General features: G+C 36.7%; 1 protein-coding gene across 8 annotated transcripts in view; it reads right to left on the bottom strand.

Moving 5' to 3' along the window:
• The window catches only part of ARHGAP42 (Rho GTPase activating protein 42), a 287,300-nt gene that overhangs the window by 184,122 nt on the left and 76,775 nt on the right, over positions 1 to 26,403 (bottom strand). For all 8 annotated transcript variants that reach the window (XM_077867592.1, XM_077867593.1, XM_077867594.1 and 5 more), the window contains exon 3: positions 11,126 to 11,187. In XM_077867592.1, the coding sequence (XP_077723718.1) occupies positions 11,126 to 11,187 (62 nt within the window). The remainder of the gene's footprint in view (positions 1 to 11,125; positions 11,188 to 26,403) is intronic.

Raw genomic sequence — 26,403 nt, 5'->3', positions numbered from 1 at the left:
AAAGATAGTAATGTAGAAAGTTATAGAATTATTGTTTTGTAAATAAAAATTAAACTATGCTATGCATACTGGTCTACAGCTGCTTTCCTATAAAGGTACCTAAATTCTACAACTTAGAGCTTCGATCTTTCAGCATAAGATATAAGTAGTATCTGAATTAACCTATCATTAATGTGTTCACTATATGAATGCTTATTCTTTCAGAAGGAACTAAAAAGAAATGAGATAGTTCTGGGTTTTGGTGAGGTTGTTGTTTTGATATAAGCTCCACAAATGAGGTACTAAACTTGGAGGTAGTTGTTGACAATGTTCTGTATACAGTCACAGAAGACAATCAAAATGAAAGGCACATAAGCATATATATCCCATCTACTCCATGGATTCCCAGATGTCACTCATTCACATGCCATATCCATGATTTTGGCCATATCCATGTCCCACATTTTATAAACTGATTCACTTCTTCTACTAAGTTTCCTCCAAAGCAATAATTTGTATTAAATCCACATTAAAATAAATATGGAACTACTAAAATATAAGATGTCCATTCATATAATACTTAATATCTAACATATTGCTGGTGGTTTCTGTTCTACACTTTGGGAAAAGCAGAACAGTCTTTATAAAAGAAAGAAAAAAGAAAAAATCCTAAGGATCTTAGGGCTTTACTTGATGTCATCAATTCACTGGAATTGAGACTTTCTCAACTTTGCATTCTGGTTTCATGTTGACAACAAAAATGCATTTTGTTTGCATCACTTCAGTAGTATTCTATGTGGTGCACAGAAATTACACTGTGGAAGGAATATACAGTGAACAGAATGAAAAATCCCAGATCAGTGGGGATATTTTATTTTGCCATGAGAGACTTTAACAGAAATACAGCAATTACTATGCAGAGCACTTTTCTGCCATATAGCTAGATATGGTTATAGAAATGAAGAGTACACCCGTTTTTCAGTGTTTCTACTGTTGAAATTGTCTGAAAGATCCAAAAGTTTGGCAGATGTCTGGAAATATGGTTAAAGTGAGGTCCTCATAGAGTAACCACATTCCCAAATGAAAAAAGTTAATATACTATCTTTAGGAGCAGCCTGTGGTTTACCACTACACTGGTGACAAGTTAATCAAATTTCTGTAAGTTAGATTGTTACAGTAAATTCTCTTGTCTCTTATATAGTACAGCTGGCTAAAATCATTCCTTTTCACTGATTCACTATGAACTTTTTCTATTTAGTTTTCCTTTAATATCTTAAAATAAAGCTTTATGATTTCACACACAAAAGTCCTGCACATCCTTTGCTGAGTTATTCTTAAGTCATTCTTTTGTTGCAAGTTGAAGTTGTGTACCACAATGTAATTTATGACTATGAACCTGGCTAGACTCTTATTTCTAACAAATTCTGTATAGATTTAGAATTTTCTATGTGAGATAATCATATCAAGAAATGACACAATGAAATAAACTAAATTAAGTCTTACACCTTTTATGCCATTGGTTTTATTTTACTCCACAGACTTGGGCCTTCCAAAACAATATAGAATTTAAGCATGAATAGTGTACATCCTTGTCTGTTTCCTGATTTTTAAAGTGAATGTTTCTACTGTTTGGATGAATGGACATAGTGTTTTCCAAGTCCTGTAAAATTTCAGACACAATGCACTATCATACTATTCTGTTCACAGGACAATGTTAACTGGAAACTTTTTTAAGGCCATTACTATGCTGTAATATCCAAGAGTTGGGTAATTTCCAAATCACAATAATTCCCTTGTGTCTGAAAATAGTCCTAATATTCAAAGGAACACATGCAAAATACTCTGTCCCCTTGGTCCTGAGTGATTGGTCAAGGGTCTTTAAGTGACCTGGACTGAGCCAATCAGAAGAGTTCATTTTAAAGTTGGTTTTCGTTTTTGTTTTTTGAATTTACCAAGGGGAACTAGACAGGCCCCTCCAGAAAGAACTTCTGCAAGGTACAGTGGCAGTGTTTATGACTCATCTTGTGGAGGAAGCCATCTAAGAATGAAGCTGACAAGCAAATGAAAGAGACAAAAAGCCTCTTAGAGGCATCCGAGTCTATAATTCTAGTTGCTCCAGAATCTCACATGCAACATGGTGTTTCCCATGGATAAATGAAATACCCACAGTGTCTTTACCACCAATTTTCTATTTGCCTTGCAAATGAGTAGCCTGGTTGACACACAAATAACAAATTTCAATGTGAAATAACACAAGGCATCTTGATAAGAATCCACTAACAGACTTTGTATTTCAATTATGAATTCTAAGACAAACGGCAAGTTTCTGAATAATCTGTTACTTTTAATTAATATTATAATTTATGTAAAATATAATAAGCTATTATACTTTGATTTTACAAAATGTTACCATTAAGAGAAATTGGATAAACAATACACCCAATTTCTGTATTATTCTTTATAATCGTGTGTGAATTTATGATTATCTCAGTTTTTTTAAAAAAGCCTTCATTCTCCTTTATCCTGATGGTAATTAAACTTGCGACCTCTTTGGTAGTACATAAACACTGTGACTATGGTTTAATTTTACAAATAAAGACAAAACATTCTGCTCAATGAAGAATACTTCAACCTCTTATTTTTGAGTATCTGGTTAGTCTGTCAGCTGATATTTCCCAACCATTCATAACTTTGTTACATGATTTAAGATTTCCCTTCATGATCTCTTTTACCAATGTTTTTCTAGTCTACTTTACTTCTACTCAGGTTTATTTTCTCTGCCCTATAAAATTAAATGCACCATCCAGGTCTTAAAAAACTTTTGTGGGATTATTATACAATGACATTCTATATACTCATCCTTTATAATATTAAGGTATCTTTGTACATCCTATCAAAAAAAATCAGAACATGGTTTATAAATGTAGGAAAAACTAGCACATCTCCAAGTATATCAATGAGAAATGATGGCCAACATCAGAGTAAAGGTATTTTTGAAAGTACAAAGTAAAAATAGAAAGATTTCAACATGATGTGATGTTAGAAGATAACAAAGTAAAGCAGCCTATACAGCTGAGATAAATGACAGAGACAGGAAGATGCAAGAACTAGAGATGGGAAGAAAGAGATGGGCAGCACAGGCGCTGTGTCCAGCAGCAGGCTATTGTAGCTTATATGAATAGTGACAGCCCTAAGCAACAGAAAACTTCACATCTAAAGAATCATGCCATAGTAGCCAGACAAAAAAGGAAATCTTCAATTCCAGTTTGTATCTTGGCTGAAAAACCATGTGAAAGTTTTTTTTTTTTTTTATCCAAGTATCCTATTTTAAATTAATTGCTTTTAAAATAGAACTATCTGATAGAAAAGTTCCCTTTAATTCCTTCCATACAGTCAAGGTTGATCTTAAAAAAAAAAAAAAAAAAAAATAGAGGGATCTTGTGTAACAGAAAAAAACAAAGACTGGATGCCTACTATCAGATATTCATTTATAAATCTTTAAATCTAGGAATTTGACATATACCCAAGAAATGCCAGCTGTGAGAGTGGCATCAATCACACACACGTACACAAAAATAATACCCAGATATTTGTGAAACTGATATTCCAAAATACACATACATAGATTTTTAAATTTGCACCAGCTAATTTCCCTTGGCTGACAGCTAGCCATGACAGCAGTACTTCTAAAAGCAGGTAAACCTTAATTTTACTAAGGAAAACACAACCTTCTTTTAAAAAAAAAAAAAAAAAAAGATTTTATTTATTTATTCATGAGAGACACAGTCAGAGGGAGAAGCAGGCTCCATGCAAGGAGCCCAACGTGGGACCCGATTCCGGGTCTCCAGGATCACACCCCAGGCTGCAGGCGGCGCTAAACCGCTGCGCACCCGGGCTTGCCCCACAACCTTCTTTCTAAGTATTCTTTTTCAAGAGCTAATAAGTAACAAGATCATCGAGTCTCATATTTATCTATTTTATCCCTCTTTCTTATACTCTGGGATAGAAATATCAATGAGCAACAAAATAACTAAAAAGCAGCCTGCCAGGGTAGGCTTCACTGTCTGACTACTATATCATGCCTATTAAAAGAAAATTTTAGAATTTTGACAGGGATGCCTGCATGGCTCAGTGTGAGCATCTGCCTTTGGCTCAGGTCATGATCCTGGGGTCCTGGGTTCAAGTCTCGCATCAGGTTCCATGGAGGGAGCCTGCTTCTCCCTCTGCCTGTGTCTCTGCCTCTCTCTCTGTGTCTCTCATGAATAAATAAAAGAAAAATCTCTAAAAAGATTTAAGAAAAATTTTGACAAACATTTCCCTCTAAGTGTCCTAAGTCTTTTTCAATTTAAAATCAAAAGACATAATCCCAATTATGAACACTTTGAAGTATTTTCTGAAATCCTAGGAATTACCCTATTCAAGCCCTTCATACTGAATTAATGAATTTTACTCAAAGAAAGTTTCTCTTATACTGGTCCATAATGAACTTAATCTGAGAAATGATAAATAAGAAGCTGTGATAACTCTCAACAACTACCTTTTCTTTATGTGTAGTATGTGTTAAACACTACTAAATTTTGGTCAATCAATATCATCAGCTCTGTCCTTTACTACTGGTATATACTATCTAGAATAACTCATTTAGAGTCTGAGCTCAGTTTCAGGTTGCGGTAAAGATAAAATAAAAGTGTATAAAAAAGTACTTTGGGGATCCCTGAGTGGCCCAGTGGTTTAGCTCCTGCCTTCGGCCCAGGGGTGATCCTGGAATCCTGGGATCAAGTCCCACATTGGGCTCCCTGCATGGAGCCTGCTTCTCCTTCTGTCTACATCTCTGTCTCTCTCTTCTCTCTCTCTCTCTCTCTCTCCCTTTCTCTCCCTCTTTGTCTCTCATGAATAAACAAAATCTTTAAAAAAAAAAAGGACTTTGCACACTTTAAAAAATACAAATGAGTACTAGAACTGTTGATCAACAAAAAATTAAATCTACTAGTGTTGCAGTCATGCTGAATTGTGTTATCTGCCACTTCTCAAGTCTACCTTAGTATTTCACCAAATAATGGAAATCACAGGGAATGTCTGCAATTCAATAAATGTGAAAATCAGAACTTTGTACATGGAGAACATTGAAATGGCTTTTTTAAAAATTTCAAGTGAAATCACAGTATAAAAATATTGGTGTATAGCCCAGAACACCCAAAGTTTGTTTCCAATAAAAGTTAACCTACAATATACCAGAAATATAATCAATAGTCATGCATGTAGAATGTTAGCATACTATGCTTCATTTATCTGAGATAATAAAAGTAACTGGATTACTTCACAGACCATTGGACTTAGTATATAACAGTACCAATGACAGAAACTCAAGGATTAATTGACCTTATCTACTGATGGGTTATGAGCAATGCAAACATTTATGGCAAAAGGAAATCATATTTAATCAAGAAAAATAAGGACATGAAATTTTTGACATTTAAAACATTCTCCAATTCTGTGAATCCTTGATTTGAAGATTGTGATGGGGGTAGGGGAGCAGGTAAGGGGTGGGGGGGGGGAACTTAAATAGTTCATATTTTGGGGTCCCACATGCCAAAATTTGATGTGGAAAATGTCAATTGGGTGATGGATTGAGTTTTTGATGAAATATATGCCTGTTTAAATATGATGAAAAATGTGAAAATTAATCTAATTTCAAAATGCATAATGCCTGTGCTCGTCCCTAATTTTTTTAAGATATTAAAATAATATACCTAAAACACTCACCAGAGCATCTCACATACTATATTAACAACATATGTTTGCTATTGTTATTATCCAATTTTTAATTAAAACAGAGCCTTAGTTTGTAATATTGTGGATTATGCGAAGGCTCAATAACTGAACAGCCTGGTTTTAAACCCTCACAATACCACTTATTAGCTATGCGTCTTTGAGTTTGCTCTTCTTTAAATTGGGCATATTAATAGCATACACCTCAGAGGGTTGCTGAAAACAGATTAGTTAAAAATATGAAGCAACCATAGCAGTGCCTGGTACCTTGAAAAGGCCCCAGGTCAGTTACCACCTACAGCCTCCCAACAGAAATATGATACAAACTACATAAAAACTAACACACTTCAGGTGCTCAGTAGTCACATATGACAAGTGTCTAACGTATTAGGTATCACATATTTTTTAAATATCTGAGACTCATAACAACTCAAAATCTTGTGTCAATAACCACCAAGTAATTCACATTTCTAGCACTTTTTTTCTTTTTTAAATAAAGATCTAATTTTGTTGGAACCTAAAGAAAGAAAGGACACGTTTGACTTTATCCTTTATTAATCCTTATGTTGGATTGCTTGTACTTTAGAAAAATGTAAGAAAAGAAAAATAGAGATTTTAATATTCTTATAAAAGAAACAACTGCTAAGGTTGTAAATTTCCCCTCCCAGTCCCTCAAGAATGTTTTTGCTCCAAAGTAATACCCAGACACCTAGCCCAGTTCAGGAAAGTATTACCACTACATGAGTATAAAAAAAGACTGATCTGAGCAGTGAATAGAAAGAATATAAATCCTGGGAAACCTAAAGCAAAATTTATAATTGACAGAGGTCAAATGTGAATGTTGTGGGTAGTAATGGTTAAAATAAGTAGTTTCTTATGTTAATCAAAATGGAAACTATAAGAAATAAGTTCATCTGTACAAATTCTTCAAGATAAACAAGAGCTAAAATATTCTGAAACAGAGGCTTCCTCAATTGGTGACAAAGATACAACTAAGAAAAAAATGTCTATACTGCTATACACACAGTCCACATGTGTCAAGAGGCAGGGGAAGGGAGAGAGGAGCAGTATAGGACAGGTCAGATCTGGACCCTCCGATCTGAAGAACCCTGCAGTCTCTGGGTCTACATGCTATACCTTTCCCTTCAATATCATCCTACATCTCAGTATAGCCAAGTGAAAATATGAGGCTTTGAGCAAGCAGTCCAAAAGCTTTCTCCTGGTTCTCCTATTTATCTAAATCTCCTTGTTGATTCTATCTCATCTGACCAAAGTCTGGACTCAAGGCACCCCAGGACTCAATCCTCCCACCTCTTCTCGTCTGTCTACACACTCAAAGACTGGATAATCTCATACATTCCCATAGCTTTAAATCCCCTGTACGTGTCAGCAACTACAAAATGTACGTGTTCCCCTGAACTCCAGATTCATATATCCAGCTGCTCCCTAGACAAGGTGACTTAGATAGCCAAGAGGCACCTAAATAGATTCAAAATCATAACTATTTTTCCCTATCTCTTCCTTCACCTCAGTAAGTGTCAGGATCCTCTACCAGCTGCATTATTTTTCTTTTTAGCACTCAACACCAACAGAAATCATTTGTTTAATGTTTGCCCAGTAGAATGCAAGCTGCATGACAGCAGGTATTTCTGTCACAATACACAAGGATTAAAGGGCACTAATTTAGGCTATATGGAAAATGCAGACCCCCAGTGGAGTATATGAGCTCAAGTCTGAATGACAAGATGGAACCAGTCTTGAGAGGATATGGATCAGGACAAGGCAGAGAAAGGACAAGTGCAAAGGTTTAAGTCCAAAAGTAGCTTGTAGCAACACATTTAGGGGAGTAGAAAGAAAGCCAGTGGGGAAAGAGAACAAGGAACGAGAGGGTGAGTATTGAGAAGGAAAGATGTGGTTCCAGGGTCTCAGAGAGAGGGAATGTCAAATCCAAAGGCCTGAAGAGTCAAATTCAGTGTTTCAATACAAATAACAAAAAAGAGGTTACCACGATCTCTTTTGGAAGGCCTCAAATGAGGATTCCATGGCTCCCTAGGATGTTCTCTTTGTATGTTAGTATTTATTCAAATTAATTTTGAATACCCTGGACTAAAATGGTAGTGTGTGCACAGCTAAGTTACTGTTGATGCAAAGTACAGAGCAGTTCCTCTAACGGTCTAGAAACTAAAACTTGTATGGCTCAGATGCCCCTCCTTGCACTGGGGACAGACTGAGTCTTTATAACAGAACATCTGACCTAGGGCATCTCTAATCATTTAAGTGCTGTATTCTATGAGGAAAAATTCTAACATTTCAAATAAAGATGCACTTAAAATAAAAAAAGAGCCCATGCTACTCATCAATACCAATATCCTCACTGTAAGTAATCAGTATTATACTAAGGCCATCATAAAGGACTACTAAATTACTTCTTATATTTGAGGTAGATGTCAGTCAACATCTTGAAAAACTGCATCCTGGAAGATGTTTTTTCCAGCAAGAAGTGAGAGGATAAACATACCCTCAAAAGTTTCTGAAATGGATATTTCCTATTACTATCTCTGAGTCACTTTGTTGTCACATTAAAACTATGCATTTTTAGTTGGCAATAGTGGAATTTTTTTTTAAGATTTTATTTATTTGAGACGGAGAGAGAGAGAGAGAGAGAGAGAGAGAGGCAGAGACACAGGCAGAGGGAGAAGCAGTCTCCATGCAGGGAGCCCGACGTGGGATTCGATCCCAGGACTCTAGGATCATGCCCTGGGCCAAAGGCAGGCGCTAAACCACTGAGCCGCCCAGGGATCCCCGGAATTTTTTAACTCAATATTTCAAGTTAGTAAGAAGCTATAAAGAGATACCATTTCTTCAAAAAACAATATTTCTTTGGGCTTTTTTTTTTTTTTCTGCAAACAACTTTTAGGTTATCTATATGATGTATTCATCTTACTAAGTATGGTAAATCACTGGGAACAAGAGAATTTGATTAAACTGTTAGGTGTCTATGTAGTCGCTGTTCTAACATACTTATATTTTGGTCAACTCCAAATAATATATAATAAATCAGGACTTATCACTGAAAAAAAACATAATTAAATGACTATCAATTACAGAACTCCTTTATACTCTTAGTACACTTAAAATATTCTGCCTCCTAAATGAAATACTAATTTTTAAAAGAAAAATTCTTCAGCACATCTTTGCACAAAATCTGGCCTCTCAGCTCTTTTTACTGCTCAGTCCATGGCTCTGGGTACTGCTTGAAAAATCCAGGAAAGCATGGTAATTAGTCTTCCCTTGACATATTTATGATGTTCACCTTAATGGCTCATTATCATGAACCCATAGTCCCTTTTCTCTTATATAAGAGAGATTATATAAGTGCTCTTATATAAGTGCTCCTTCTTGGCTTTCTAAACTATTTCTATGAACTCCTCTTACAGCAGATGAGCACGTCTTCCTGACACTATTGCCCCCTGTCCAAACAACTTACTACCCAAAGTTCCACATTTCACCTGATGCTCTTTCTTCCCTCCCATCTCAGAGGAAGGGCCTTTCCCCTGCTATCTAACAGGTTTCTTCAATGCTATAGGAACATTTCTTTAGCTCTTTTTACTCTTGTAAACTACAACATACTTTCCCATATTCTTTAAATACATTTTCTAAAATTATAGCCCATGCTAGTTGGCCTATCATTCTCCTGAACTACTTGCATAGGATTTGAAAAACCACCTCACTCAACCTGATTATACATTCCTCTGGCCTCCACACCATCAACAACTTTATTTTCACATCTTCCTAACCACTTTTTCCCATTCTCATTACCAGCTCCTCTCTGGGCCATAAGACACCTTCTACTTACATCTCCCCATCAAACTTGGACTTCTATTGCATAGTTCATAGAACTGGAGTGAGGATTATGCATAAAGTACTTGAAAGTGTACTTTTCAGTCTTAAGACTCCAATCAAATTTACCTCCATTAAAAAAGCTTTCTGTGACTTCCCCAGAATGGGTCAGTCTCCCACAATGGCTTATATGTATCTAACCGCTACAAATGCTTTATAACAATCCTACTGGATATGTACCACTATTTTTCCCATATACAAATGGAAAGCCAGGGTCACAGGGGCCTTCAAAGATACTTAAACAAAATGGGTACAAATTATATTGGTAAATGAATAAATGTATTATGAACAACTATGCTCTGATGCTGTCACATAAATTTTTTTTTTAAAGATTTATTTATTTATTCATTCAGAGAGAGCGTGATAGAGGCAGAGACACAGGCAGAGGGAGAAGCAGGCTCCATGCAGGAAGCCCGATGTGGGACTCGATCCTAGGTCTCCAGGATCACACCCCGGGCTGCAGGCGGCGCTAAACCGCTGCGCCACCGGGGCTGCCCTGTCACATAAATTAATACATCAACCTACAACGCTTTCCCCATTCTTCCAAACCAAGCAAAATTCTCTCAGCCCTTAAAACCCAACTGAAATATACCTTTTGAAGAAAGTTTCCTTAACACTTAAGGAAAAAGAAAAAAAAGGAAAGGAAAGGAAAGGAAAGGAAAGGAAAGGAAAGGAAAGGAAAGGAAAGGAAAGGAAAGGAAAGGAAAGGAAAGGAAAGGAAAGGAAAGGAAAGGAAAGGAAAGGAAAGGAAAGGAAAGGAAAGGAAAGGAAAGGAAAGGAAAGGAAAGGAAGGAAGAAAGAAAGAAAGAAAGAAAGAAAGAAAGAAAGAAAGAAAGAAAAGAAGAAAGAAAGAAAGAAAGAAAGAAAGAAAGAAAGAAAGAAAGAAAGAAGAAAGAGAGAAAGAAGAAAGAAAGAAAGAAAGAGAAGAAAGAAAGAAAGAAAGAAAGAAAGAAAGAAAGAAAGAAAGAAAGAAAAGAAAGAAAGAAAGAAAGCCAGTCTCCTGCCAACATGCTGGCAAAATTATTTGCTCCTTCCATGAATTGTCTTTAATACTTAGAAGGTCTGGGTGATGGGCAATAAGGAGGGCACTTGATAGGATGCACTAGGTGTTATACTATATGTTGGCAAATCAAACTTCAATAAAAAGATAATAATACTTAAAATGTATCTTTATTATAACACTGAAGCTTTTTAGAAGTTTACTCAATTAGAGTAAATTAAAAATTCAGTATCTTTGAAAGAAATGGAAAGCAAAGTGAAGATGATTTACATCTGATGAACAAATGAGATAAAGAGAAATAGTGTATCTCATTAGCAGTAACTGATAATCATACTCAGAAATATCTTCTGTAACATTTAGTACACGTTTCAGATTATAAGGTCTGGTATAGATCAGTCTAATTCAGAAGGTCTCATCTTTCTTCTAGTATGTTCAAAGAAAGCTTTATTCTTAAAAAAAAATGGGGAAAGGACTTACCAGTCTCCTCCTTTCTTCTTCTACTGCAATGAGTAATCTTGCAAATTCTTTTAGTGACTGAGCTATTTAGAAGATTAAAAAAAAAAAGCATTAACCTCCTTTCATTGCTAATAACTAATTGCACAGGAATAAATACAATGAAGCTAGTTATAAATATGTATATATTTTGTGGTTTGAGGTTTCTATAAGCATAGAACAGTATACACAATAGGATCTCAATGACTAATAACTATAGATAACAGATATTTGTGCACTGCAGATAAAAGTTTTCTTCAAAGACACAAGGGAAATACAGTTATGCATGTAATGTCTAAAACTTAAATTAATAAATAAAAGTTTATTATTGAAATTGCACATTCTAAACAGAATACTACAAATAATGAATATATTAAATCTCTAAGAAGCAATAAATCCAATACTATTCTGGTATACTTAGTAGCTGAGTAATGCAACATCTCCCGCTGACTTCTTTCTAGAAGCTCAACAGCTATAGATATTTAAGACAGATTATATATTCTGTGTTACTCTAATATCAAGGTAGTACTTGGGTCGTGGTCAGAAGGACTCTTAGCATTAGTATTTGGGGAGTTTGTTAGAAATGTAGATTCAGGCCTCACCTTAGAATCTGCACTTTAATAAGATCTTCAGGTAATCCATTTGTATATTAAAGTTGAGACACACTGCTTTATTTTTTTTAAGTTTTTATTTAAATTCCAATTAACATGCAGTGCATTATTAGTTTCAGGTGAACAATTTAATGATTCAACACTTACATACAACCTTTGGTGCTCATTACAAGTTCAGAAAGCTTTAGCTTTCTAAAGCTATCTGAACTCAAATCTCTCCGGCTTGGGAAAAGTATCAAATAAAATATTGAATACTCAGAGACGCTGGGAGAATAAATCAATAAACAAACATGAAGTTACGATAGCATATTCTTTAAACATGCCTAGTCCCAAATGGCAGTTGTAAAACCATAATTCATCCACATCAATATCTATATCTTATAATTACTATAACTAAAGTTAGAATGTTTTGATTATAAAACAAAACAAACATGAATACAAAAATTATTTCTATTTAGGCTTTGAACTTTCACATCTAAGTCTTTATTCTTTAGGCTCCCTCCCATTTCTTTCACCCATACCAATATTGAAAACATTCTGTAAGACCAGAAGTCTAATAAGTCTGGAATAAATCCTACAATAAAAGAAAGTAAGTGAGGAAAATAAATCAAGAGTCTTATAACAGAACTTACTAAGAAAAAGAATGTTTTCTATTAGAGAATTTAAAATCACAATCTATGGTTTTTCCCTCCACTCTTTTTAAAATTACTAGGCTTACACTAACTAACCTGGTTTAAAATGCTATCCCTATGATTACTTCATGTTGGATTTTATTCACAGCTGCCAAGAGAAATCAAGGGTTACCTAGGAGACTAAGATTAATCTGATAAACACATTAATGGTCTTAGAGTAAATAGAATGTTTTTTAATTTAGAAAAATGAGATATTAATTCCCATTAAAATAATAGTATCAGTGCTACAATACAACACAGTTGTGACAACAGTTAAGTTGAACAGAAAAACATTTTACAAACATATAAAGATTTTTATCAGGAGCATATAATAGGATACTCTATTTTTGTACTTTGGATAAAGCATTCTACCATCCTGGCAACTGTCTATTGCCACTAAAGAGCTCTACTGGCAAGCCTGAAAAAAAAAAAAATGAATGAACTTTTGAATGACAGAAGACATTATGTTGACATGCCTACAGAGAAAGAAACCAAGAGGCCAATCAGTTTGGGCTACAGGAATTGGAGACAACAGGTACTCCTGAAGCTGAGAAAATAAGAAGTGAAAAAAAGTTGATAGTAAGCTGAAAGTCTGTATAAGAAGCACTATAACCCCAGATTTCAAACTCAACACCCCCAAGCTTTTTAATTAAAAACAAAACAAACAGGCAAAAAAAAAAAAAAAAAAACCAACTACCCTCATATGTTTCTTTTATGGAAAGTTATTGGATAAGGCATTCTCACAAAACACGGGAATAAGCCAAGAAAAAAGGAGATGGGATCTAGAAGTAGGAGATCCAATATAGGATAGAAGCAAATGAAATTCTTACTCCAATAGAGAGATATTCGATGACAACTGTTGTTCAAAATGTTCAGAGAGAATTTTATCTAGCCTGGAGCCATAGGTTACAGGCTCCAGGAAATGTCTCCAGAGAAAAAAAAATTGAACTGATCAATATCCTGAGGTATCTGAATGTAATGAAAGGGAATTTATACTCTTTTAAAAGAAAATTCAAAGGCAATTATTAACTCCTGGGAAACGGGGTTATTTAAGTAACACCATCAAAATAAAAGAAATAACTCAGTTGTAATATGTACAAAGTCACTATGATATAAACAAAACAGTTGAAAAGAGGGTATCTAAAACTGGGGGGAGGGCAGCCTGGGTGGCTCAGGGGTTTAGCACTGCCTTCTGCCCAGGGTGTGACCTGGAGACCGGAGATCAAGTCCCACATCGGGCTCCTTGCATGGAACCTGCTTCTCCCTCTGCCTGTTGTCTCCGCTTCTCTCTCTCTGTGTCTCTCATGAATAAATAAATAAAATCTTTAAAAATAAATAAATAAAACTGGGGGGGAAATCAAGTCTTAGCAAGATAATTATGGTCTTGAAAGAAATACAAGAAATGGTTAAAAGTTCAAAGGGGTCTTTGTGAGTAGTTAAGTGGTAAGGACTTGTAAGATGTGAGGTTGTTAGTTTTTATTAAGCCTAATAAAAATATTTACCTTTTTTAAATAATGAAAAATAAAACATACTATAAATGCTTTATTTTCCTACTGGCCTTAATTTTAGGAGGCTAAATTCATGTAATAACTTTCCCAGAGTTAAGTAAGTATCTAGCACATAGAAGCCTAACAACAAGGTTTTTGTTTTGTTTTGTTTTGTTTTTTTGACAACAGGTATTTTTGGAGTAAATGAATTCATAGCTTGGTTTAGACTGTCAGGGGTACACTAGAACCTTCCACTTGGTCAATCCAGAAAGCAACCACTGTATCATAGAGTAATGTCCTAGTAGACCCAGGAGCATCATCCTGTAACAACTTGGAAGTCCACAGGTATCCCCAAGTAACTACTACTTCAAGAGTAAATCATGTAGTTGCCTTAAGTCAGATTTTGGTTTTAAGTAAGGAAACTCAGGTTCTCATTTTGAGATTGTTGTTCTCTCTTTGTCTAAAAATTAGATGCTGTTTCTTGCCTAACTTGAATGGTTTTCTGGTCTGTTCCCATATAAATACATCTATAGACTCAGTACAATAATAGTTATTATAATGAGAATGTCTGAGGAGAAAAACTTGAACACGCAAAAGCAATTGCATGTCTGGATCCTCACAACAAAAACTACTCTCCTTCCAGCAGTTTTCTGGGTCTGCCTTAGTTTGACAATTTGTTTCTTCTTTTTCTTTTGTTGATTTTTCAGAGAAATGACTTCAAAAAACTAAATATATCCTTTATATAGTATAGTCTCAGTCTCATAAAGGTATATGTTTCTTAGTCCAAATGAAGATATTCATGTTTGTCATTTGGCCTACATGGAAACACCCAGGAACATCATTTCATCAATTAGTAACAGCAACCCATTAACTTTTTCAACCCATACCTAATGCTTTCCCGTGTTTTTATTTATGTCAAAGTAATAATTTACAAAGCACAATATAACACAGAAAGAAAACAGGAGTTAACAATCCTATAAAGTAAGTATAAAATAATTCAAAGTATTATTGTATAAGCTGGGTTTTAAGACAAAGGGCTGATGCAGAGCCAGTTACTTCCTAGCCTGGACCATGCTCAAAATCTAAAGGAACCTCTGACACAAGTCAGGTATATCCAAGCTGCCTTGTATACTACAGCAACTCCTCAGAGATAAGAAACCAGTATGAGAATCTCTGATGCCCAGGACGAACAAGGTAGGGAGTCTATTCCCCACCAAACTTTGAGCACAAAACATACCAAATGATTCCCCAGTACCCAACATGGTAATGTTGACTGCATGAGCAATTTCTTTTAAGAATTTACTTAAGCAAAATCTAAAAGTATTTTTATTTCATGCAAATTCTAATACCTAAATACTTTCTTTTATAAGCATTATATGTGATGTTCCATATTTTATCAGTGTTAATATTTACATAAATAACCATTTCATTATCTGATTTTGGGAATCCAGACTAACATCAGATTTAACAGCTGGTCTTGCTGTACCTAATAGGTATAACAGGAACTTGATTAAGTGACAACAATATCCCCAAAACAATACTTAATACACAGCTGGCTTTCAATAGATGATCATTAAATGGATTAGTGAGTTTAATACACTAACAATGAGACTGAAGAAAGAGAAATTAAGGAGTCAATCCCATTTACAATTGCACCCAAAAGCATAAGATACCTAGGAATAAACCTAACCAAAGAGGTAAAGGATCTATACCCTCAAAACTATAGAACACTTCTGAAAGAAACTGAGGAAGACACAAGGAGATGGAAAAATATTCTATGCTCGTGGATTGGCAGAATTAATATTGTGAAAATGTCAATGTTACCCAGGGCAATGTACATGTTTAATGCAATCCCTATCAAAATACCATGGACTTTCTTCAGAGAGTTAGAACAAATTATTTTAAGATTTGTGTGGAATCGGGATCCCTGGGTGGCGCAGCAGTTTAGCGCCTGCCTTTGGCCCAGGGCGCGATCCTGGAGACCCGGGATCGAGTCCCACGTCGGGCTCCCGGCATGGAGCCTGCTTCTCCCTCTGCCTGTGTCTCTGCCTCTGTGTGTGTGTGTGTGTGTGTGTGTGTGAGTGACTATCATAAATAAAATAAAATTAAAAAAAATATATATATATATAAAAGATTTGTGTGGAATCAGAAAAACCTCGAATAGCCAGGGGAATTTTAAAAAAGAAAACCATAGCTGGGGGCCTCACAATGCCAGATTTCAGGTTGTACTACAAAGCTGTGGTCATCAAGACAGTGTGGTACTGGCACAAAAACAGACATATAGATCAATGGAACAGAATAGAGAACCCAGAAGTGGACCCTCAACTTCATGGTCAACTAATATTCGATAAAGGAGGAAAGAGTATCCACTGGAAGAAAGTCCCTTCAGTCAATGGTGCTGGGAAAATTGGACATCCACATGCAGAAGAATGAAACTAGACCACTCTCTTGCACCAGACACAAAGATAAACTCAAAATGGATCAAAGATCTAAATGTGAGACAAGAGTCCATCAAAATCCTAGAGGAGAACACAGGCAACACCCTTTTTGAACTCGGCCACAGCAGCTTCTTGCAAGATACATCCACGAAGGCAAAAGAAACAAAAGCAAAAATGAACTATTGGGACTTCATCAAGATAAGAAGCTTTTGCACAGCAAAGGGTACAGTCAACAAAACTAAAAGACAACCTACAGAATGGGAGAAGATATTTGCAAATGACGTATCAGATAAAGGGCTAGTTTCCAAGATCTAGAAAGAACTTATTAAACTGAGCACCAAAGAAACAAACAATCCAATCATGAAATGGGCAAAAGACATGAACAGAAATCTCACAGAGGAAGACATAGACATGGCCAACATGCACATGAGAAAATGCTCTGCATCACTGGCCATCAGGGAAATACAAATCAAAACCACAATGAGATACCACCTCACACCAGTGAGAATGGGGAAAATTCACAAGGCAGGAAACCACAAATGTTGGAGAGGATGCGGAGAAAAGGGAACCCTCCTGCACTGTTGGTGGGAATGTGAACTGGTGCAGCCACTCTGGAAAACTGTGTGGAGGTTCCTCAAAGAGTTAAAAATAGACCTGCCCTACGACCCAGCAATTGCACTGTTGGGGATTTACCCCAAAGATACAGATGCAATGAAACGCCGGGACACCTGCACCCCGATGTTTCTAGCAGCAATGTCCACAATAGCGAAACTGTGGAAGGAGCCTCGGTGTCCAACGAAAGATGAATGGATAAAGAAGATGTGGTCTATGTATACAATGGAATATTCCTCAGCCATTAGAAACGACAAATACCCACCATTTGCTTCAACGTGGATGGAACTGGAGGGTATTATGCTGAGTGAAATGAGTCAATCGGAGAAGGACAAACATTATATGGTCTCATTCATTTGGGGAATATAAATAATAGTGAAAGGGAATAGAAGGGAAGGGAGAAGAAATGGGTAGGAAATACCAGAAAGGGAGACAGAACATGAAGACTCCTAACTCTGGGAAACAAACTAGGGGTGGTGGAAGGGGAGGAGGGCGGGGGTGGGGGTGAACGAGTGACGGGCACTGAGGGGTCACTTGATGGGATGAGCACTGGGTGTTATTCTGTATGTTGGCAAATTGAACACCACTAAAAAATAAATTTATTATTAAAAAAATAAATGAGTTAGTGAGTTTAATAATCAATTTCCACAAACTATTTACTATATGTGGAGAAACATACCAACTCATATTCTAGGCTTCATAAAATATTTTGAAAAGGATAAGCAACACTTTGTGGAAAATTATGTTGGCTATCTGCATTCTTGCCACCTGCATGAAACTTTCCTGGCTATATTCGCCAGTAATAATCTTTCCCCTTCCTATCCATCTGAACCATGAGATTACTAGAGAGCATTCAAAATATAGTTTCAAATACAGATGTCAACCCTCCAACAAATTGTTGAGGTTAAGAATATTGCTATAGGTTCCCTTTTCATCTCTACAACATGATATTGGAAACACACTTTTGGAACAATAGAAATTTATCATTCAGGTGTATTTATGACAGGTCCCAAGAGTAACAACATTCATAAAGACAACAGTTGAAATATGTCCACATGGTAAGGAAGTGTGATAATGGCTCCTATACTTACAAATATCATAAATTATAAAACATTCCTGAACTCTCTAAAATATCTATTTCCTAACTCAATCTTTTCAGCAGGATTTTAAGTTCACCTGACCATTTTTGGCTGTGGAAAACCTGGTCAGTGCCTAGAAGTAAAAATGAGAAAGAAAAAGGAAAATTACTTCCTGTTCACTGTTGGCATGACTCCAATATTATGAGTACTAAGCATTATACTATTAAATGTTTAAACAATTGATCTGCTTGAACTTTAAAGAATTCACAACTAGGAAAACTGAGAAAGCATGTCTCTCCCACCTCCAACCAACATTTATATCACAATCACATAATGATGTGCTAAATATTTCTCCTAGGAGTCTTTTTTCTCAAATACTTACCCAAGCAGAAGTACAGATCACAAAATCAGTGACATACAATTATGTCAGTAGCACATTTTGTACTTATTAAGTGAGCAAATCACCTATGACATTCAGATTTGCTGATGAATAGGGGAGAACTGAGTTAGCAGTAGGATTTAGATTTGATTAAATCTCAAGGAAAACATAAAAACCTCTAAAAGTCTATAAAAGCCAGACTGAACCAATGCAATCATTTAAAAAGTCCCGATAATGTTCTAACAGTCACTTTACTATTCTATCTGGGTGTACGATGTAGGCTACCAAAGTCTTTCTTAGGAGAAAAGCAGTATGATGCTAACACTTAACGGAGGATATGAGCCAGAGCAAATGAATTCCTCATACGCTTCTAGATCTGGCCACGTAGAAAAAAATAAAAGTGAATCAATATACATAGCCAAATGATACTCAGCAGTACACTATGAAGCATGCAATGATCTAACAGGTATCACATCAGCAGCTCATGTCTGGAACTCTCACTAAGGAAGCTTTAACTCTTTGAACATTTAGAAGATCACAGATAGCACAGTACCTGAACATCAAGCTTTGGTTCAGGAACAATTTAACCCATAAAGTAAGGAGCAGATTAGTAATGCCTGAAAAAGCAATACTGTCTACAAAACAGACAACAAGGTATAAAAAAGCGACACCAATTCTCCACACAATATCAACTAGATACTGTGTGTCTTTGTAAAAATTAACACTCTCACCTGATGGGCTTTCGATTCTGTCTGCAATCCTGGACATTATTTGCAACCACAAACACTAGTTATTTTTTGGGAGCCATAACATCAAATAAGATTGTTCTACTCTATTTGTGGCTTCAAGCACCATGGATCCCTAGTTGCAAAGCCAATAAATTGCTTCCTAAACCAACAGAAAAAAACAAAAACAAAAACAAAAACAAAACCACAGGCCTACAGATAAATGTTGGCAGGTCACTGTAGGCACACACTCAGAGGCACTCATCTTTCTTGTAACATTTCACAGCCCCTTAGAATCCAAGGTCTCATGAAAACACATAAAAATTCTAGTTTATCTTTAAGGTAACTAAACCAAGTTCCCCATAATGTCCTTATGGTGTTTAGCTTTGTGGTTGGTTTTTTTTTAATTTCCAAACATAAATCAAAAAGATTAATATTGAAAAAAATCTCTATAAACTTGTATTTAAATTCTTCTTTCCTGATGTGTTAATTTTAGCCATTCCAAAAAAAAATGAAATCTTGCCATTTGCAACGACATAGATGGAACTAGAGGGTATTATCCTAAGTGAAATAAGTCAATCAGAGAAAGACAATTATCACATAATTTCACTCATATGTGGAATTTAAGAAACAAAACAGAGGAGCATAGGGGAAGGGAGGGAAAAATAAAACAAGAGGAAATCAAGAGGAAGACAAACTATATGAGACTCTTAATCATAAGAAACACATTGAGGGTTGCTGGATGGGTCATGGGGTGGATGGAGTAACTGGATGACAGGCATTAAGGAGGGCATATGATGTAATGAGCACTGGGTGTTATACACAACTGATGAATCACTTAACTTTACCTCTGAAACTAATTATACACTATATGTTAATTAACTGAATTTAAATAAAAGATAAAGAGACAAACTGTTCTTTCCTATCCTATCAGTGCATCTTTGTATAGCACTGCATGCAGGTGTATTAGGTTTCAGCAATATGAGATGTACCAAGTTAGAAGAATATATTAGATGTTATTTTAGTAATAAAAATTTGATATTATAGCACAGTTTGCTAATTAAGCATTAAAGAACAATAAGAAATGCACAGCCTACAAAAGAAAACTCATAAAATTAAACTTTTATCAAGTTGACCATGGACTCTGCACAGAATTGTTTAAGAACTGCCCCATCTTGGCTTCATCGCTTGTCCGTTACCATCAACTGTGCTGTTTGTTCCACCCAGGACACAGCTGCCAATCCAGACTATATAAGACAAAGGGACAGAAATCCTCACTTTGGAATCCACTATATCCACCCATTTCTTTCTACCTCCACTCTCCTGTTTATCCTCTAAATAGAACCCAGACTCTCTATATGGGTTACAGCCAGTAATCTAGTCTCCTTTTAAATTCCCAACTCCTGTTCTTCATGCCTCCCTCCCAACCCGGCTTCTGCCATTGCATGGGTCCTATACCTCAGTCTATAACCACTGCCCGCCAGTGCCCATTTGGGCTGAGATTCACCATTGGGGGCGATTGTCCATCTTTCACTCTTTTCTGTTCTACGGTGATTTTCAATCTGGTTTCTCTTGTCCTCCCTGGCATAACAATGGGACTCGAAGACTTTACATCTTCTATCAACCAGGGGCTTCACCTGTAAAAGAGAGCTACTATAACCACTGCAGAGTGGAGTGGAGAACCAGGATTCCAAGATGCAAAGTCACAATGGAAGCGCTGACCTAATTCTACACTATCTAATGGTTTTTCCTTCCCAGATTCTCTCTGACGGGAGACAGGGCCTTGTAATAATATGTGCTTTGAACCTGCCAAACTACAAAGTAGCTTGTGTGTCCTAGTATACACATACACACACATGCAGGGCATATATGTTTTAAGGTCAAATTTTGGCAAATGAATACATACAAATATACAAAGACTGCTTTTCAACTTCACACAATTTCAAAACTTCATTCTAGCTGATTTCTTTGAAGACTTCACACCATCTCATTGCTTCAAATGAATTTCTTCTGAATCCCAAAGATTTTTCACTCTGAGATTTTGTTAATATAATAAGAATTGTGCATAACAGTCTGTAAGTCAAATATTTTTGTTTTCTTTTGAAGCATATGTTTTAGAAAACCTGTGCTATTCTGATTTGCCTTGTTTTTTTTTTTTAAAGATTTATTTATTTGAGAGAAAGAGAGAGAGCATGTGCAAGCAGGGGAAAGTGGACAGGGAGAAGGTAGAGAGAGTCTCAGCAGATTCCCTGTTTAGTGTAGAGCTGGATGAGGGACCCAATCTCAGGACCCTGAGATAATGACCTGAGCTGAAATCAAAAGTTGGATGCTTAACTAACTGAGCCACCCAGGTGCCCCTGCTTTTTAAAAAGAGATCTGATGTTGCCTTGTTTTAGTTTGGTTTTATTTTAGTGGCATTTGGCCTGTTTCCCAAAGCCAAAACAATCTCCAATTCAGAAACCATTTTCCCCCAGTATGTAGACCACTCACACTTTGGAGCAACCTCTACTAAGAGGCAGAGATGTCACACAGACCATCTCATGGAATGTTCACAAAATGGTATGAGGTACTGAGTGGGTTTTATCTTTATTTTCCAGATGAGAAAAAGAGGATCAATCACCTGGAGTAACTTGCCCCATGATCTCAAAGCTCTTAAGTGGAGAAGCAGGTATTGAATTTTGATTGTTTGATTCCCAAATCTATTCTATTCTGGCAAACCATTATTGCCAAACAAGGAGGAGGGAGCAGGAAGGAGCAGGGCAGGGAAGGGAATGCCAGCTACATTATAGCAAAGAACAGGCTTATTATCTTTAAAAGGAAACAGTCTCAAAGCTGTTTGTGCTCAAGAGATAATCAGGACCCAAAGATCCTGCCCTAAAGGGAACAATCAGTAATTTGCTGCTGACAGCCACTTACTCCAAAGCCTGCCAATCCTTACCACCTCCCAGCACTCCTTCACACTCCACAAAAATGGAGGCACCCCATTCATACCCCTCTGCTACCACCCTACTGAACTTCCACATCTGCTTCCTTGTCCAACATCCAGCTTCTCAGCCTCCTGTGACCTTCCTTTGCTGTCATTCAGACACCCACAAGGACACTAAGAGTTCAAGCTATCTAACCCCTTTACTTTTTCCAATCCCTTTATTAAACTCTGGTTTACTCCTAATCCTATTTCCCACAGTGGCTATCTAAAAAGAATTTTCTTTCTCAAGTCCCAACTTTCCTTCACTCACTGGTACCAGATGGTCTAACCTCCTGCTTCTCTGAGAGAAGTTCAAGACCCTCTGATTAACACTGTACGTATTCATTCTCTTCAACTTGCCTGTCTCAGAAAAGTGGCCCCCTTTCTCCTAGAAGCTAACAACTCCCCATGAAGCTTCAAACTTCCCCCTTCCCCATCTCTAGCTAGGTTTCTGTCATTTCCGTCATCACTCTTCTCTCCACACAGCTCTTTCTCCTCCTCCCAAGTTTATGAAGTAACTCCCATGTACTCCTATCCTTGTGAAGTAGGAAGAGTTAGGGAAGGAGGAGGAGATTTATTTGACAGTTGCACCAGCACTGAACACAGTTCTTTAATCCTCAATACTCCACAAGATGGTCACAGTAAAACACCCAAATCTTATCTCACCATTGCATTCTTCACATAATGAAACTGGAATATAGACGCTAAATAACATGCAAGATCGCACAGCTAACAATTTCCAGAGTGAAACTTTGAACCCACATGAATCACATGAACTGTATGTACTTTCCCACTACTCTAAGCATGGTCATGGAATTGAGAAATCCAGTTACCTCCCAGGAATTTCTGATAGAGAGTCTATCTGCATCTCAGAACTTAACACACATTAGAACTTGATTCATGGGCAGCCCCGGTGGCTCAGAGGTTTAGCGCCGCCTTCAGCCCAGGGCGTGATCCTGGAGACCCGGGATCGAGTCCCACGATGGGCTCCCTGCATGGAGCCTGCTTCTCCCTCTGCCTCTGCCTCTGCCTCTCTCTCTCTCTCTCTCTGTGCCTCTCATGAAGGGATAAATAGAATCTTAAAAAAACAAAAAAAAACCTTGACCCATAATTCCACTCTACACTCAGGTACTCTGCCACACGTAATGGGCTCATAACATCATTCTGCTAGTAACTCAAGTGATAGATCAACCCCAGTCCTCCCTTCCAGGTACCCAGTCACCAAGTACAGCTCATCTGTCTCCTCTACCCTTCTTCCATAACCACAGAAGATACCACTGCATCTCGGCTGTGATATTACGCAGTTTAATTACTAGTTTCCCAGCTTCTAAGACTAATTTATCGTATGTATTAACAGTCAGAATAAAATTCCTAAAGAGCACCTTGGATTATGCCCCTATTTACCCATTTAAGGTCATTGATTGGATAAAGTCCACATCGCAAGCAATGTGGTACCTCCAGTATGTGACCATAGGTACTTTACAAGTCTCATAGCCTGAAATGCTACTATTTCTAATCTCTAACTTAGCACTTTGAACTCCTAGACATTCCTGTAGTTTCCCATTTCCATGCCTTTCCTTGACCTAACCCACTAGGACCCAACTCAAAAAACCTCTCTATTCAAGCATCTTCTGATGCCTTTTCTCCACCTTTGCTGCTCTCACAGCAGTTTTGTTTTTACTATCCTTAAAGAACTCAACACATTCTCCTTAGCATTATAGTGATCATATCATAAACCTTTTACTTTTACCTTCTTCTATTTATAAGGCCACAGGAAGATTTTATTCATGTTTCCATGTACTAAATTGCCCATAAGCTTCTTTGCACAGATATTCATTACTGATAGGAAATTCTAGAGAATCCAAAGTCTCTCCATATGAACTAAGTCATATTTTGTGATTTGAATTTGAAAAGTTGATTTTATTTTCATCTCTGGAACACTTGGCCCATGAATGTCATCTCTCATTCTAAGGTTACACACTTGTTTGTTTTGCATAAACCAAAACCTTTTTGCAGACTGTGAAGGACAATGTGGCAATAAATGACCAGGTTTCCCTATAAACATGGGTCTTCTACAGCTTTAATGGCTCCACTGGGAACATGCTAGGCATCAGAGATATGATGATCCAAAAAGCACAAACTCTAAAATAGACTTTTTCCCTGTTTTATTAGTACCTTCTCCAATTGAGCCCCTCCTCAGTATAAACACCAATCTATTGTTGAGAGTAGTGATTTTCCACAGACTAGTATCAGACACCAAGAATCTGTGATTGTAGAGGATATAAGATATTATCTTTGAGTACAAAAAATGAAGCATGACCTGAAAGCTCTTCTCTCCACAGCACTGTGAGTCATGATTCAGCAACTATTTATGTCAGAGAAATTACTCAGAATTAGCCTTTTTGTCCAGCCACATATTCCTAGATTAGTACATAGGGCAAACTTTCTTCTTCTTCTTCTTTTAAGCCTATTATCCAACTCTTTTTTTTTTATTGTTTTATTTATTTATTCATGAGACAGAGGCAGAGACAGGCAGAGTGCGAAGCAGGCTCCCTAAGGGGAGCCCGATGTGGGACTCGATCCCCGGGCCCTAAGATCACGACCTGGGCCAAAGGCAGATGCTCAACCACTGAGACACCTAGGTGTCCCTATCCAACTCTTTTCTTGCTTTCTAACTTCTCCCTCTATATTCTTTTTCCTCCCACAGCCACCAAGTCTCTCTTCAGTACTCATATGTTTGTTCTTGCCTTTTGCCAATGAGCTTTCCAGTAATCTCTGGGTGTTCATATCTTGCCTCCTAACTCACTTATCTCAAACACAGTCCTTAGAACTATTGCTTTTCTAGTACAAACATTTTATGTCAATACTGAAACTGTACTTTTATTATGTATAATAAATAATAAAAACTGTATTTATTATTATAAATGTTCTCTCTTGGTCCATAAGAGATTTGCTGAGGAAGGCAATCTTTGACTCAGACTCACTCTGGCAAATACTTTCATGCTATAATTTATCACATATACAGATGCCAGAATAAACCTCCTAAAGGGCAACTTCTATCAAAGGCTTTATGTGTCTCTTGAGAACATGCAAATGAAACTGTAGACTATACAGCAAAAACCCTCTAAGATATTCTCTGGCTCTCAATCCTTGTATTCCAGCTAAAAGGACGTTACACCTTCATTTTCTTCAAGATTGTATATATCAAGACAATGAATGTTCAAGTACACAGACTAAAGATGCCCAAGCAAGGAAAGAAGTCTAACAGTCTAGAGCAGAAGGATGCACTGGAAAAAATGCTTTTACATTCTAAATGCTCCAGAAAAAAAAAAAAAAATTAGTGCTTAGCAAGCCTCAGTAGTATTATATGACTTTGACATCAAGGTTTGAAATCTGGCAGTGGGTTAGTGTTTTCATGGTCATGTAAATTTGATTGATTACGCAGAGAAAGGAAGATAAAACAGGTTCATTTTATAAGCAGTTTGCAGTAATACCATTATCTTAAAATTACGTGCCTCTGCATTAAAATTACTTACGCGAAATAAGTTAATCAGAGAAAGACAATTATATGATTTCACTCATATGCAGAACTTAAAAACAAAACAGAGGAGCATAGGGGAAGGGAGGGAAAAATAAAACAAGATGAAATCAGAGAGGGAGACAAACCATAAGAGGCTTTTAATCATAGGAAACAAACTGAGGGTTGCTGGAGTGGAGGGGGTCTGGGGGATGGGGTACCTGGGTGATGGGCATGAAGGAGGGCACATGATGTTATGAGCACTGGGTGTTATATAAAACTAATGAATCACTGAACTCTACCTTGAAATCAATAATACATGAATTTAAATTTAAAAAAATAAAATAAAGTTTGTGTTGAATAGGCAATGCATACTGCACAACAGCGCAGGATGATAAAAATGGCTGCAAGCTGAAACCATGCAAAGCAAACTTAGCAATCAGTAGGGAATTTTTTTTTTGTATATTTTTTTATTGGAGTTCGATTTGCCAACATAAAGTATAACACCCAGTCCTCATCAAGTGCCTCCCTCAGTGCCCGTCACCCAGTCACCCCATTGCCCCATCCACCTCCCCTTCCACTACCCCTTGTTCGTTTCCCAGAGTTAGGAGTCTCTCATGTTCTGTCACCCTCTCTGATATTTCAGTGGGGAAATTTATAATAGTCCTATAACCTTTCAAAGGATTGTTAAAAAAATTAAAAATTCTCCATGATCAATTATAAATATGTAGCAAATTTTTAAAACAGCAAAATTAATATATTTTATCTCACTGTAATTT

This window comes from Canis aureus, chromosome 23 (assembly GCF_053574225.1).
Source record: "Canis aureus isolate CA01 chromosome 23, VMU_Caureus_v.1.0, whole genome shotgun sequence".
In the NCBI taxonomy this organism is placed as follows: domain Eukaryota; kingdom Metazoa; phylum Chordata; class Mammalia; order Carnivora; family Canidae; genus Canis; species Canis aureus.
This window is presented reverse-complemented; position numbering and strand designations above follow the sequence as displayed.